The sequence below is a fragment of the Ylistrum balloti genome, unplaced genomic scaffold (genome assembly GCF_031769215.1).
Source record: "Ylistrum balloti isolate Yb309-2 unplaced genomic scaffold, AGI_CSIRO_Ybal_v1 Utg369752, whole genome shotgun sequence".
Taxonomy (NCBI): domain Eukaryota; kingdom Metazoa; phylum Mollusca; class Bivalvia; order Pectinida; family Pectinidae; genus Ylistrum; species Ylistrum balloti.
In genome coordinates, this window is record NW_026781955.1 from 1,241,613 (window position 1) to 1,257,500 (window position 15,888).

At 33.1% G+C, this 15,888-nt stretch overlaps 1 protein-coding gene across 1 annotated transcript in view; it reads left to right on the forward strand.

Annotated features, from left to right (window-relative positions):
- The first annotated feature begins 1,375 nt into the window (after window positions 1-1,375).
- LOC132543283 (dynactin subunit 3-like) overlaps window positions 1,376-15,888 on the forward strand; it is a 14,680-nt gene continuing 167 nt past the window's right edge. Inside the window, exons 1-7 of the mRNA XM_060206765.1 lie at window positions 1,376-1,471; window positions 8,249-8,333; window positions 8,983-9,069; window positions 9,995-10,078; window positions 11,422-11,480; window positions 11,728-11,787; window positions 14,965-15,888. The exon at window positions 14,965-15,888 is cut by the window's right edge and continues 167 nt beyond it. Of these exons, the coding sequence (XP_060062748.1) occupies window positions 1,376-1,471; window positions 8,249-8,333; window positions 8,983-9,069; window positions 9,995-10,078; window positions 11,422-11,480; window positions 11,728-11,787; window positions 14,965-15,045 (552 nt within the window). The 3' untranslated portion in view covers window positions 15,046-15,888. The remainder of the gene's footprint in view (window positions 1,472-8,248; window positions 8,334-8,982; window positions 9,070-9,994; window positions 10,079-11,421; window positions 11,481-11,727; window positions 11,788-14,964) is intronic.

The following is a 15,888-nucleotide window of genomic DNA, read 5'->3' on the forward strand; positions in this document are numbered from 1 at the left end:
TTTTGTGAGTATTAATTTGTGACAGATGGACCTAAATTTAGACCATTACATTGTTTTCTGGTCAAAGTACATTTGATATCTTCGACATAAAGGATTTCGTATGTAATTAACGAAATGAATAATAAAATATAAACGACATTTCCACAGTATGTGAATATCAACAATCATTGGGGTTTATTTTGTCGAACAGTGAAATGCGATTCTCATTTTCGTAACAAAAATATAATAATAAATTAGAATAACGAACCATAAAAATTATAATGGTCACACGGAAAAGTTTGGAAATTTTTAATGCCATGGATTTACAATGACTTTCTTCGATATAGGGTCATATTTCAGTTGTGAATGGCTAAAACACGCGTTTTGTTTTGGGGTTTTATTTACTCTAAGTAAACAGAATATATTTGTCACAAAAGTTAGCGAGATCAATTTGAAAATTGAGATTTATCATAATGTTTTTTTTTGAAAAGGAATTGTTAGGAACTTTTAGAGAAAAATTGCACATGAAATACAGCAATACTAATTAACTCTTATTGATACGGTATTTCAATTTATGATATTCCATAACTCATCGTATAGAAATATCAATTTATACGTTATAATTAGCACGTTTCGAGACAGACATGATAATCAGATAGCAAAATAGATACAAAGATGCATTTTCTAGAATTTGAAACAACTAGGAAAAGTTGAGAAAAAAACGCATTAAGTCTCATACCCCTCTGTTATACATTTCTGATTTTATCCGACATAGTTGACTTTCAAGACCTGATTTAAAGAAATTTTAATTATGTTGGCGTGCTAGTATCGCATTAATATATTGTATATCATTACATCGGACTTGCAAAAAAATCACGGACTTGTCCCTTGAAAATTAAAAACACGGATTGATGTTGTAACAACCAAGCAAATGGATTACACGAAAGAAGTGGCTTTTTTTCTGCTAGTTTGTAAATGTAAGTCATAACTCATAATGTGATATAGAATGTACGAGTTCAATGAATTCGAGATTCGCTCTGTAGTATGTATCTGTATTGAATGGAAGCATTGCCACAATAGAGAAAAAAAAAATTCAACTGCACTATTCTGATAAGGGTTCATACGAAAAGTACAGGATTGGCATTTTTGCTCGTACTTTCAAAATGTCCATTTGATTTTGAGATCTTCCCTAATAGCACCCTAATTACCTCCCATATCAGTATGAAACGCCAGAGATTTATTTTGTTTAATGATTTCTGTTACCTGCTTAATTTCTTTTCATGTGATAACCCTTCATTAATTGGTGATAGAAGCTGTTGAAATATAATGTTATTTCATGCATACTTATTAAATAAACAATATAAGTAATTCTGCTCTGGAACATCACGTAAACATCATGGCCGACAACCAGCTGGATCAGCTTGAGAGTCGCATAACTTCACTAGAACGTCTGGTTTTCGGAACATCCGATAAAGACGCTCTTTATCCGAAGGTACTTACATATGTACACTTATTAGTTAAGTGGTCTTTGCATCAAAGGTCTTTATTTTTGCACTCGTATAAATTATGATGATACAGAGCCATGTTGACTAGATTAGTCATGCAACTGTCAGTGTCCGGTATCGGAAAGTCTGGTATTTACCCAGAATTTCTCCTCACTGTCCACTAGACAGGTAGATGTTAGTCATTCTAGCCAGTAGTATCACCTCATTCACTTCATAGAATTAAAAAGTCAGTGAAATTTATCATTAAAAAGATGAAAATGATAATTTCAAATCAGATAGAAAGAAACCAATGAACGGTCAATGATTATTTATTGACTGTAATCAATTTTCCTGAATGTTTTGATTAATAAAAAGTAAACTGCACTCTAATAATAATGTGTACCTTTCTCAAATAGTGAACAGCACATAATGTGAACGTTTTTTTTAGTCCGACTTGATGCTCTTACATAGCATGTGATAACCATATATTTGATGTGATGTTTACATCTAGTCTAAGGACAGAAACAGCATCTGCATGGATGTCATCATATTGACCGAAAGTCCAGTGGCATCTAATACCCCTAAAGTAAAATAATTTTCCTTGATTTGTATATAAGTATAAATGTAAAATGAAAGAGTAATGAAAAACACCCTGCAACTAATGGGGTTTGAACTAGCGACCCTTCTGTGTCTAGCTGGACACTCTACCACTCCACTATAGGGAAATACCCACTAGTTGAAACTAGTAAAGTGACCTGTACTTTCATCTTCTACATTACTCCCTCCTGCACAAAATCTTCAACCCCAAAGACAACAACAACCCAGACTCGATACCTTCAAGGAAGCATCTGTCTCCTATAGCTTCTAGCCTTGGAGTGGTCAATGGCACCAAATCTGTAATTGGAAGAAGTTACGAAAAAAAACCTGCCTATGCTGGGGTTTGAACTAGCGACCCTACAGTCTCTAGCCAGACACTCTACCACTCGACTAAAGGGAAATTCGCCCTAGTTGAGGCGAGTAAGGGCAACCTGTATTCTCAACTTCTACATAAATGCAAATTTGTATATAGTGTAGAAGCACAGACTAAGAATATTCTAAGGCATTGGTAGAAGTATATGTACCCAAGAGTATAAACACTTTTTTCAGATGGCAATAATATGTCTGTATTGGCAATATGAGCTGATTATTGAAGCTAAAGTGAAGTGCTGTCTTGAACTGGCACTCATACACCATGGGTAGACAAGTACCTGAATGAGGAATTTGGTGTTACATTTCCTAAAGTGTAAGTGCAAATTGCACACAAAAAACATGATTTACAATCACAAATAAAACAAAATTACTTAATTTGTTAGGTTTATAATGAAATACTCAGAAATATGAAAATGCTTTTCCTCAGACAAAAAATAATGTCTTTGATGAGCAGATGTTTATTTACTGCATGACAATGAGTCAGATGTTTTAACAAATGTATGTTAATTCTGACTCCCAGAAATTTTGTCAGAACTCAGTCTTCTTATATAATTACATGTCTGTAACCCTGGTAAAATACTAGCCGCAATATACTACTCGGCTAGAGAGAACTTCTCTTTAGCTGGATTGGTTGAGCGCCAGACTAGTAAGCCAGGGGTCCCGGGTGCGATTCCTAACGGAGGCATTGAGATGAAAAATAACCTCTGTTACATTGACGCCCATGTAGGGACCCGGGAATAGTACTTAGCCATGCCCCATCAGCATTGCTGTAACCCCTGGAAACTCGAGGACGAGTTATTTCCTGGAGGGGGAGTATGTAACCCTGGTAAAATACTAGCCGCAATATACCACTCGGCTAGGGAGAACTTCTCTTTAGCTCGATTGGTTGAGCGGCAGACTAGTAAGCCAGGGGTCCCGGGTGCGATTCCTAGCGGAGGCATTGATGATGAAAAATGACCTCTGTTACATGTCAAACAATTAGTTAATTGAAATTGGATCAGTACATAATAGAAATAAGGAAACACGCTATCTTTATGTACTTTCATTAAATAAGTGCTTGCATAATTTCATTAATGCAGAACTTAATTGACATTAACCAACTTTTCTTGCTTTTTCCCCATAGAAATAATACATGTTGTAAATCTTCATTTATGTTATTTAATCACAAATCTTATTGGATTTCACGCCATTAATTTCGATAATAAACTGAGCTTACCATATTAAACCTCCAATCTTATATTCTGATTGATCACTTGCATTAACTGGATATGGACATTTTGAGCCACCCCAAGATTAATGTTTTAAAAAATGGTGTATACATGATTATCAGAAACCAATTTCATGTAAAATTTCCTCTTTTTTTTCCCCCATAAATTAGAGCTTCCATCATCATATTTGATACAATAACTGTCATTTAAAAGTTGTAAAATGCTGAAACAACTGTTTTTAATGCTTTTGATGTTGTGCAAGCATGATTTTGTGATATGTTTTATTGAATTTGATCCTGCATCAAACTATATCAAACCTTGCATGTCTATGGAGATATAATTTAACATATGCCTAAGTATGTTTTTTATTCTTAAAGTTTGTACCTAGATATGTTAAATTTGTACCTTTCTTCATTGTATTGGTTGTGTTGACATGTTTAATGTTCATCTTTTCTGATGTTTCTAAAAACAGGGTTGCAAGCAAAGAGAAGAGGTAACACAGCTGTTTTGGGGCATACAAATTGTCCATTATACATAAAGCACATACACCCAGCACATCCATGTTCCTTTCAGTGTCCAGTGTTCAGTGTAAAACATGGCCGAAAATTGAAGTAAAAAAAGGGATTTAAGGAATGGGGTTGTGGGAGGGGGGAGTGGGTGGGGGGCTGTCATATACTTATTTTGGTCGTCAAAATTTTCACCTGATTGATTTTGATTTATGTCATCCGACTTAGATTTATATATAAATTAAATGAAATACAATACTCAGTGTTAAATTTGAAAGATCTCTGATATCTAAAGGAATTTCTATGAGATCTGAAAATTCACTCGCATGGAAAATTGAATCAGGTTCTTATTTGTGGCTTTTAACTGATGGGACCTATCCATATGGCATAGAATTTGTTGGAAAAAATCACATCAAAATCACAAATTGGGAAAATTAACAATATATACAAAGATATTCAAATTTCATCATAATCTATGGGATCTTCCCTATGTAGCTTCTAATTTTCTGAAGCAAAGACACAAATATCCTAACCCAAGATTTTCTGTCGATGAATTAGAAATGGTTTTCTTTCTGTTATTTTGAATATTTTGTTAATTCAAAAAAAGAAAAAAATTCTACAAGATTTTGCTTCTTATAAAAATATAGTACCGGTACTGTACAATAGTTTTTTAATTGGCAATAGGTCAGGCAATACTTGGCCCCAAATCCTACCAAGAAAAAACTTGAATTTAAAAAAAAAATTAAAAAAAATGAAAATTTCAACAGTTCATTAAATTTCATTAAAGATAAATACCAAACTTAAATGTACAAATGTAATTGAACTGGACACTGATTCTGAATCCACTTACCCTGCCTAGAGGACACTTAGACACACAGTGACAGCCTACATATTGTACTTCAGTACAACAGTGAATTTATCATCCAGATAGAAACATTCTGCAAATGATTGGCAGATATTTAGCCATCATTAGAAACTATGGAGAATTTCTTTTCTGGATAATAAATTTGAAACTTATTCTTTTACAAATGTATGCATTATCTGTGGTTGTAGTTTACTAACACAGTGATCAGACTAACATGTTTTCAAAAATATTCAGATTTTATATAGCTAGTGTAGCAGTTTTAATCAGATCACAATTTACTGTAAGCCTGCAGGAATAGTAAAGGTTTGGACTAGGTATATAGTAATTAACACAATGGGTGATACACAATAAGTACCTTGTATAGTAATAGTCTCGGTTACGGGTGAAATCATTAGTCATGTTGAATTTCATAATTATTGTTATCAGAAATGTGAATACATGACATTGTTTAATTCTTTGTTCTAACATTCTAAGATTCTAAATTGAAAGTACACATGCATTTATCCAATTCACAAAACTAACATGCATATAATATAAGGGAAAATGTCATCAGGATTGTATAGGAGGAGTAATTTCCCTATATGTTAACTGTTGAAATGACAGTGAATGATCATTAAAAATATCAGCACCAGGATATCAATATTTTTTATGACATCAATCAATTCAAGATCTTTAGCTTTTTATTTTTTTCCTGAATGCCAGAATTTAATTGACAAAACTCCCAAACCAGTCATGTATAATAACATGATTGATAAAGTATACTGTTATTTTACATTATTATTAAGGGGTAAACCTTAATGCCCTAAGTTGGTGAGAGTTTAATTTCTAAATTTATCAATATCATTTTTCATTCACTTGAACTCTTGTGCTGGCTTGTTATACTATTAATGCTAATTAACACTACATACCAACACTACATACCGAGACCTAGATAGATTTAAGTCTGTGCAGTTGTAGTAAATTTTCATTAAACTTTATCTGTCTGTGTTTCTGTTTTGCTTTAGTGATTTACTGTTTACCATAGTACTTGAAATACAACATTTCCTCAACATCATCTGACAATTTACATATCATTTATGTTGTTTTGAAGTTGCTAGAAAGTAAGATTGCTAGAGTTGTAGATGATGTGGTAGTCTGGCAGTTTTAAATTGTTGTGTGCTATTTTACATTTAAGTGACGGCAGGCATTTTTGCCTTCAGAAAAGATATAAATCAAAATACTGTTTCATGTATATATGTCATATGTGATGTGCAGTTAAGGTAACTTTATACTGAATACACGTAGTTTGTGTCTCTGGCATGGAAAATGTAAATCTTTTTCAATGAATTTTAAAGATCATGGAATTGTCAATCGACACTAAATATATGTATATATCAATTATGTAACTTTGATAAGGTCAATATAGAGATTTATTAACCTTACAGAATAGTGTTGACCTCAGGCTTTAGAAAATCATATCACACATGGATTGACTACAAAGTGCACTCTTAATATCAAACGTCACTCTGACGTAGTTTCCTAGATTTGTTGTAGAAACCAGCAACACAACCATATACTTTTGCAATGAATTCTTTATAATTTAAATTTTTTTTAAACAAATTTTAAGCTTTAAAGTTTTGTACATTTCTAAAGCAGTGACAAAATATATTACTGTGGTGTATATATGGTACTGGTAATTAGGAAGGCTTATGTATATATATATATTTTATTAGTGCTACTAATTTCAAAATCAGCTGCTTCACATCCCTTAGCGCTGTAGCTCTTTACTGGTATTAATAACCTGCTTCTTTTACAGTTTTATCTGAATTAACACTTCTTAACAGGTGGTAGTACTATAATAATGATGACTGTAATATTGTGAGAAATTTTAAGTATAGAATGCATATAAAAAATTTAATATAAGGTTTAAGTAAAAGTCATATAAAAATGAATATCTTTATAAAAGTTATAAAATACAGTGTATGATTATAATAATGATTGACTAATTGTACATAATTGCATAATCTTTAGTATTGTTTACATATTTTTAACTCAGGCTGCTAAATGATTCAAATGTTATTCAAATTATTGGTAAACTATAGGTACAATGAGATATATATATATATATATATATTTACTTTTGTGAGAAGATATGGATGAATCCTGTTACCTTTTAATAAGCAGAAATATTGTTAACCTTTCTTAACTATCTATCGCTATTTCATTGATTAACCTGACACAAAATGGACAGCACAGTAAAAACATTAATATCATTTCTACATGCACAGTCAATTTACAATGTCCAGCTTGACCACTTCTTTGGTTCAGACAGAAAAGACTACAACAGTAGTGACACAGTAAAATTCCATTCATAGCACAGGATTTTGTTAGGGATTTGGCAAATATTATTTGATAACTCTGTATCAATTCAGAATTATGCAAAAAGTAATCGCCAACTGATTCAGGCAGAAGCCGTCTTTGTTTACAGACAACAGTGTTTTGTTTGTGTGTAATCATATATAATGCAAAAATTTACTTATCCAGACTGTTGATCAACAGATAAGGATTTCCTTTATATAATTATTGATTAACCTCTTTATGTGCATATTTCAGTGAAAACCAACATGTATTGTTCATAAGGTGATACACTTGTTATATAAATATATATGCAATAATAAAAAAGATGGTAAAAAAAATTGTTTACTGCGATGTTGCTTTAATATTCCTGCAAAATATTTTCATCCTGTAACAAACATACCTGTAGATTGAAAAACCAATGTTGCTTTAATATTCCTGCAAAATATTTTCATCCTGTAACAAACATACCTGTAGATTGAAAAACCAATGGAAATTAATATAGTTTTGTGGTCATGCATTTATGATATCCATTTACTGTATGTGTTTAATTTGAAATAAACATTTAAGTAAGGTGGTTCAAAATTTATTTATTTAACTTCTGCATAGGCAGTTTCAGCTGTGTGCATGATGCAGAGTTTTCCTGTCCACCATTTAATCATGATCTGTTCACCACCTGTTTGTTGGCATGAAAGAATGGTAGAGCGCCACAAACTGCATTAGAGTATCATGCCCCATTATAAACAGAGTTACGGCCCTTAGTTCTTCATCATAGAAATTGCTTGTATTTTTCTGCCTTGTTGTGATCATCATATCAAGATTGTAATTTTGCAGACAGTCACATATTTCATCCATGAATAAAAAAAAATGTGTCTTAATTTATATTTTGTTTTTCTACTTCAGTGCATTGATAGCCTACACAATGTTCAGACAAAGACCAGCACTGCAGTTCAAGGCAAAAAGCGTATATCACAGGCCTATAATAAATGTAGGTAAAACGTGGACAGATTTACCATGACAATCATGTACAGAAAAAAGTATTTGTTTAGCAAAATAATTCAGGTAGTGAGATAACGTTGAATAAATGACCACATTAGTAATGTGAGATGATTAAGTTAACAAGATACATGTTGTAAAGAAAAATGTTTGTATAGCTAGATGATTGAATAAGTATGTTGAATTACATTGTATAGAATACTAAGATAATGTCTGAATTATGAGACAATTTGATTTTAATAATAGAGACTTCACTTTTGACTAAAGTATTACTGACATTATTATCAAAAAACTACGTTGAAAATCCTAGGAAAGCCAGAAGATGGTTTTCTTCTACATTTGTGGTTTTACAAATAACAACTGTAAACATGATAAACACACTTTATTGTAATCTTATCTTAGAATGAAAAAGGCTAACCATTGATTGTGCTTATTACAGTTTTTTTATTTTGTTTATAAACTGATGTACCTGTAGCAATTATTGTGGATATGTAAATTCATTGTTGCTAATTTGTTAAAAAATTTGTTATATAGTGAAATTTAACTTGTGTCAAAAATTGTATATTAAGAATAACATTTCACACAAAGGCATGATGACAAAGTAAAGTTATTTCAAATGTTTCTGCTGATTTCTCGTACAGTGGTGGACATCCAGCAGTACCTTGATCCATCTTATACAGACGAGATGACAGTGTCGGACTCGGCCAAGGCTGATACCCTTATTGCAGGTTTGCATCAAAATCTTCAGTATTTCTCAAGAAATCTTCAGTATTTCTCAAGAAAACACTGGAAGGATCTTCATCAAATTGCACGTCTAGGTTCCCTTTGGTCCTTGTTGGTAAATACACTGTCCCAATAATCAAAATGTCAGCATTACCAACAGAATGCAGTCTTTAGTTTCAGTGGTCAATGTTTGCACTGTTCTAGTGTCGTATGTAATTGATCAGTCCGATATACTGTCATCACTTAGAAAATGACATTATGAAACTTCGCTAAATCACTCTTTTAAGTATAAGTATGAATTTCATTTTATTTTGCGACGATTATAAATAAAGCTATCAGGTTATAGTAGTCAGTCTTGTTGACCTGGATGTATGAGGCCTTACTGTTCAAGAAAATTGGAGTACCCAGGGAAAAGCTATGTGGTCGGGCAAATGACCCCAAACCTTTCCACACAGTTTGGGAATTGAAGCAGTTGTATCAGTGTTTCTTTAAAGTCCTCGGATAGAACCTGACCCATGGTATAACGTAAATGTTTGGTGTTTTCCGGTGTTGTTTGCTTGGATATCAAAGGATAAGTAGGACAAAGGGAGAATCAGGAAAAATCTATTATGATACATCAATTGTAAAATACTAGGTACTTGTTGTCTTGTGTTCAGAAAACTTGTGACTTTTTTGTTATGATTGATAAACACTAATATGATTCTTTGAATATTTTACTGAATGATTCAATACAACTGAAAATTCCTGTGACAATGAGAACAAGGATAACTTTCAGACTTGTTGAGAAAATTGAGAAAAACTCCCAATGGACATTATGAACTTCTGACATAAGAATTTGTATATGTTGAATTCATTATTTCATTGGGATGTTTGAACATGGTAACAAAGAACCCCTCATTACAGCACCTCCATGTTTTCTTTTTGTTTTAGATGAAGATTTTATCCGTCAGCAGACTCTCCGACTGGAAACAATGGAAACACTTTCGGATTGTATAAACAGTGAACACATGAAAGGTAACAGAGTGGCACAAGTTTGTGAATGAAAAGTATTTTTCCTCAGCCAACATAATTAATTTTCTCAATTTCTACTAGTGGGATTGAGCTCTAACTTGCATGAAATGCTCCTGAGATGGTCCTGACCAACTGTTATTTTTTTAGTATGTCTGAAATTCACTATGGCGGCCATCTTGAAAAATATATTTTTAAACTTCTCCAGTTCCACAGGTGCCATTAAGGCAGAAATTGATGGGAATGTTAAAGAAAGGTAGCAAACTTTGACATTGCAGCCAGGGAAGCCATTTTGTAACGTGATTGCACAATCATGGTTTTTTCCTATGCAACATCTATTTCAAACAGTTTCACCTGTTTGATTGAACTTCAACTTTACTGTCAAAAAACACATTACAGTTGTTTACTCATCACCAAAACTACCATCTGCATCATGGAAAACAGCTTCTTAGTAAGGTTTCGTTCAAAGTAGAAAAATAACCCTTCTTCCTCCAGAAAGTTTTTCTAGTCATATGATGTTTTATTTTAGCAGTGGAATAAACTTATGATGAAAATACATACCTAGAAAAAAAATTGATAGAGGAAACTGTAGCAGGTTTTTTTATCAGTACAAAAAGTACATTCTGTTTGCTTCAAGCATTTTGTTAAATCCACCAAAATTTGAACTATTTAATCTGCAATAAGTCCAGGGGTCAATACAGTGCTTCTTACTCAAAGTTAAGGGGATGGATTAATACAGGACAATAAAATAGTGTTTAATAGTGTATAATTTTACTCTTCAATTACATATTAGGGTGAAATATGGACAAACTATTGTATACAAAGGTTACTCTATTGCTTATTGTCTTTCTGTCAGTCTACTGTAATATTCATGAACAAACAAACACTAAACTGTACTAGAGTAGACATTTACCAGTGGTATTGTGAATAGGGGTCAAAGTTTAGATGCATACGTACTTCAGATATGGAAATTAGAAATACTGAAAAATTGTTAAACATAGATTCCTTGAAATTAATGATAAATAGATATTCAAATTTCATTCATGACTTTGAAAAATATGCTTTTATTATTATCATCATTATTTTCATTCTACAAGATAATTAAGAAATCCCTAAATTTTTAACTATCAAAAAAAAATATTATTATGACTTGATGCTGGGCAGTTTGATAAGTTGCGTATTCATACACTATTTGTAAACTGCTACTTTTGTAATTATGAGATTAAATATGCTACTTGCTGTCTTGTGAATAACTTTGAATATCATAATCAACAAATACCTTTTTAAATTGTTATTGTTAAATTGTCTTTTAGTCATTTGTTAAATACTATCATTTGTTTTATTTGAAGCTCTGCCAAAGAATACAAGTAAATTTCAGGAACTCAGTCGAGCACAACTGAGCCAACAGGTAATTGTACTTGATGGCAGCAGTTGCCAGAAAGTTAAATAGTAGAATATCTGCCGAATTTATTGGAACAATCAAGAATTTTTTTAAGTCTTTATTCATCTCAATTAGAAAAAAAATAATTTAAAAGTGTGATTCGTGTCCATTTTAACAATCTTGATATTTTTTTTGTAGTTTAAGTTTGAGGATTTTTTTGTTGTCTTCAGTATTTTAGTTTAATGAAGCTAACATTTTTGTTTATGTGATGCAGGACAAGGCAGCAGAAATTACAGATGAAGTGAGGAATATTCTATCTGCCTACAACAATATTGTATCCTTTTTACCACTCTAACCACTGATATAGGCTTATTCTGTACATATATTCTTACCCAGAATTATCATGTACAATGTCCTTTAGAAGTTGAAACTCGTCCTCTACAGAAGAACAATTATGTAGACATCTCCTTACCCAGAGAGATCCTGTTCAAAGTCCTTTAGGGTTGTAACTTGTACTCGATTACGAGACACATCATCATGCAGACATCTCCTTACGTAGAATCCTGTACAATGTCTGATAGTAACGGTAACTTGTAATCGATTACTTGACGCATCATCGTGCAGACATCACCTTACCTAGAATCCTGTTCAAAGTCCCTTTGGAATTGTAATTTGTACTCGATTACTAGACGCATCATTGTGCAGACATCTCTTTACCTAGAATCCTGTTCAAAGTCCTTTTAGGGATTACTAAAGTATCATTGTTTAGAGATAGCCTTTCCTTAAATCCTGTACTCAATTACAAGCAGCTTTATTAGCCCACCATCTATTCAAATAGATGGTGGGTTATTCAAATCGCCCTGCGTCCTTGGTCCGTCGTCCGTCCGTCCATAAACAATTCTTGTTACCGCTATTTCTGGAAAAGTACTGGATGGATCTTTCTCAGATTTCATATGCAGTTTCCCCTTGGTCCCTAGTTGTGCATTGTACCTTTTTTGGACTGATTCGAATTCAAGATGGCCGACAGGTGGCCATCTTGGATTTTGGAAGTAAAAGTTTGTTACCGCTATTTCTGAGAAAGTACTGGATGGATCTTCCTCAAATTTCATATGCAGTTTCCCTTTGGTCCGTAGTTGTGCATTGTACCTTTTTTGGACTGATTCGAATTCAAGATGGCCGACAGGTGGCCATCTTGGATTTTGGAAGTAAAAGTTTGTTACCGCTATTTCTGAGAAAGTACTGGATGGATCTTTCTCAAATTTCATATGCAGGTTCCCCTTGGTCCCTAGTTGTGCATTGTACCTTTTTTGGACTGATTCGAATTCAAGATGGCCGACAGGTGGCCATCTTGGATTTTGGATGTAAAAGTTTGTTACCGCTATTTCTTGGAAAGTACTGGATGGATCTTTCTCAAATTTTATATGCAGGTTCCCCTAGGTCCCTAGTTGTGCATTGTACCTTTTTGGACTGATCCGAAGTCAAGATGGCTGACAGGCAGCCATCTTGGATTTTGAGAGTAAAATCTTGTTACTGCTATATCTGAGGAAGTCCAGGATGGATCCTTCTGATATTTCATAGATATTGGTTTCCCTTGGTCCCTAGTTGTGCATTGTACCTTTTTTGGACTGATTTGAAATCAAGGTGGCCCACAGGCAGCCATCTTGGATGTCGACAGTAATACAGCACAAGCATATTGTCCATTATCCACCTGTAACTGACTGCTATCTAATAATACTTTGGGATCTTTTTCAAATGATATTTGCTAATAGGTGCTTAATAAAAATATCTTGTGCCATCATTGAGTACATTCAATGAAGACCAGTTCATGAACATTTACAACACCTGTAACAAACAAAAAAAAATCTTCAAGAACTGAAAACAGATCCTCAAATGGTGGGCGCCAAGATCCCTCTGGGATCTTTTGTTTAAAATCTATGATACCTTTGTTACAAGAAAAGAGATTGTAGATTCTCACAATGTACAGTACATACAGTCTCTTGTTTTTCCATATACTACAGTTTTAACAGAGTTTTAAATCATAATAGAAAATTATTCATTGATGCATATGATGGTATCCAGCTGACAATGAAGGTAAAAACCTCAATGCTGAGATAAAAAAAATCACTTTCTAGAATGCTTCAGAGATATTCCTCTAAGGTAACAATATCATTGGGTTATTGTATCTGAGAAATTGGCAGCCATTTTTTTTTTTTTTTTTTTGTAATTATTATTTTTTTTTTTGCAAAGTTTTTACAAAGGCTGTAGACAAATACACAAGATTGGCAGCCATTTTAGCTTTATATCAATTGAAGTGTTGAACTTTATAGGAGTGTATTCCTGACTGTCCTAATTTTCAGATAAAATTTTTTTTGGGACAGTCAGGAATTGTGACAGTAATGACAAAGAAAACCACAGATAAGTGATAATTACAGAATTTATTTGAAGCACAGGTAAATCCAGGTAAGTAAGTCACAGCACTAAACTTGATGAAATAAATTTAAGCCTCCTTGTTTTGACAATATATAATAACACAACTCAATATTCACACAATCACTTAAATACTTCACTTCGATATTTTGTGTCCATTTCATAATCACTCCATGTGTAGCAGGTACAAGGTCAAGAAAGACACAAATGAAGAGCCATTTTTGTCTTCTGTCAAAAACCAAAATGCATCTCATTTTAAGACTCAAACAATGTATAGTATTAATCCTGTAACCATGATTTATATCTTGGACCATTTACATGTGAATACTTTGACATTCACCCTTTTAATACCGTATGTTAACCTGAATTTTGCCCGAGGACATACTCCAAAATAATTGCTCTGTTAAAATGTTTGTCTGGAGAACAACTTCACAGACATTTAAATTAGGATGATGAAGCACGATGTATACATTAGCCATACCATGGGGATGTGCATTATATCAAATTCAGGGCCTGCAGTCCATAATATAGAGTTATTGTCCCTTGTTAAAATTTTGTATCGTGAGCGATAACTATGCTTGTGTTTAACCAGGATAATCAGACTTGGTGTATACATTTGTCATACTAAGAGGATGTATCAAATACAGGGCCTGCAACTCCTTAATTACACAGTTTTTGCCCTTTGTTTTACCTTTTGCGTCCATAGCGTAACTTTGTTTAAGCTAGGACAATGAAGCTTGGTGTATACATTGGTCATACAAAGAGGACATACCATGGATCAGATTTGGTGCTTGAAACCCCTTTATTACAAAATTGTTGCTTTTTGTTAAAATTTTGTGTCCAATAAAGCCCTTTTCGGGAAGCAATCATCTGTTTCACTTATGCTCTTGTCCTGTTAATAGATTTCCTTATCCAGAAAGATTGTGTGGTAAGATGGTTTTAACTTTCTTTAACCTACATAAGAAGTTCAAATAATTGCTTAGAAACATGCTACATGAAACAAGAATAATGATATTATATTTAGGAAGAATATCAATCCTTTTGACCTTTTTTTTGTTTATACTAATCCTTAACCAACTTTCAGGTATCCATGGCATCCAAGCAGTTTGTACAATGGGATGAAATTTTGACCAAATTAGAGATGGCGAAACTTTCTAAGAAGTGACCAAGAATGTTTATTGGAATTAAACATTGACTTACTTATGCTGTCAGCAGAACTAGTGCAATATGAAGTGACGAAGTGATCCATGGTCACCTTCACACAATTGATCTTTTGGAATTGAGATTCTATAGATGTTTATGTGACAGTGTAAATTCCACGTACTGGGTAGTTGACAATCTTGAACCAAGTCCTAGCTTGAATGGAGCTTAATTCTGTGACAGGTTGTCATTCTTTTAGTTTATTTTCACAGTCTTGAATGGTGATGGAATACAGATAAATTATTTGAACAAATTCAACATTAACAATCTTATTTCAGATGTAAATTCTATACTTGTCCAGTTTTTGATTATGTAGCTATAGTAACTGCTGGATACATTTATAAAAGCTTCAGGTGTTAAGTGCTGTTCATATCACTAGGATTAAGTTGATGCTTGTAGATAATTTATTGCTATTTCTAGCTCTATAACTTATAAATCTGTCTATTAATTAGACCATACTGGGGGAGGGAGCTCACACATTCGTGTACACAGTGCATTTCCATGGTGACCAGCAGACAGATTCCACAAGAGTGCTGTTGTAGAAGTTGAATAAATACAACATCGCATTGGGATGAAGGGCTTTAATCCAGAGTGTGTATATATATCATCATCACGACAACACATCGCATATGTCAAAACTAATCATTACTCTTCATTAAGGCAGATCGACGTTGTTTTGGTCACTGTTACCCTCTATGTATTGTTATTAATTCCTGTTGGGAAAAACCACCTGGCAGATGATGCTCTTCATTGTTATTACACTATCTGTCTGTGTTGTCTGAGATTTGTATCGACATATGTTGAAATT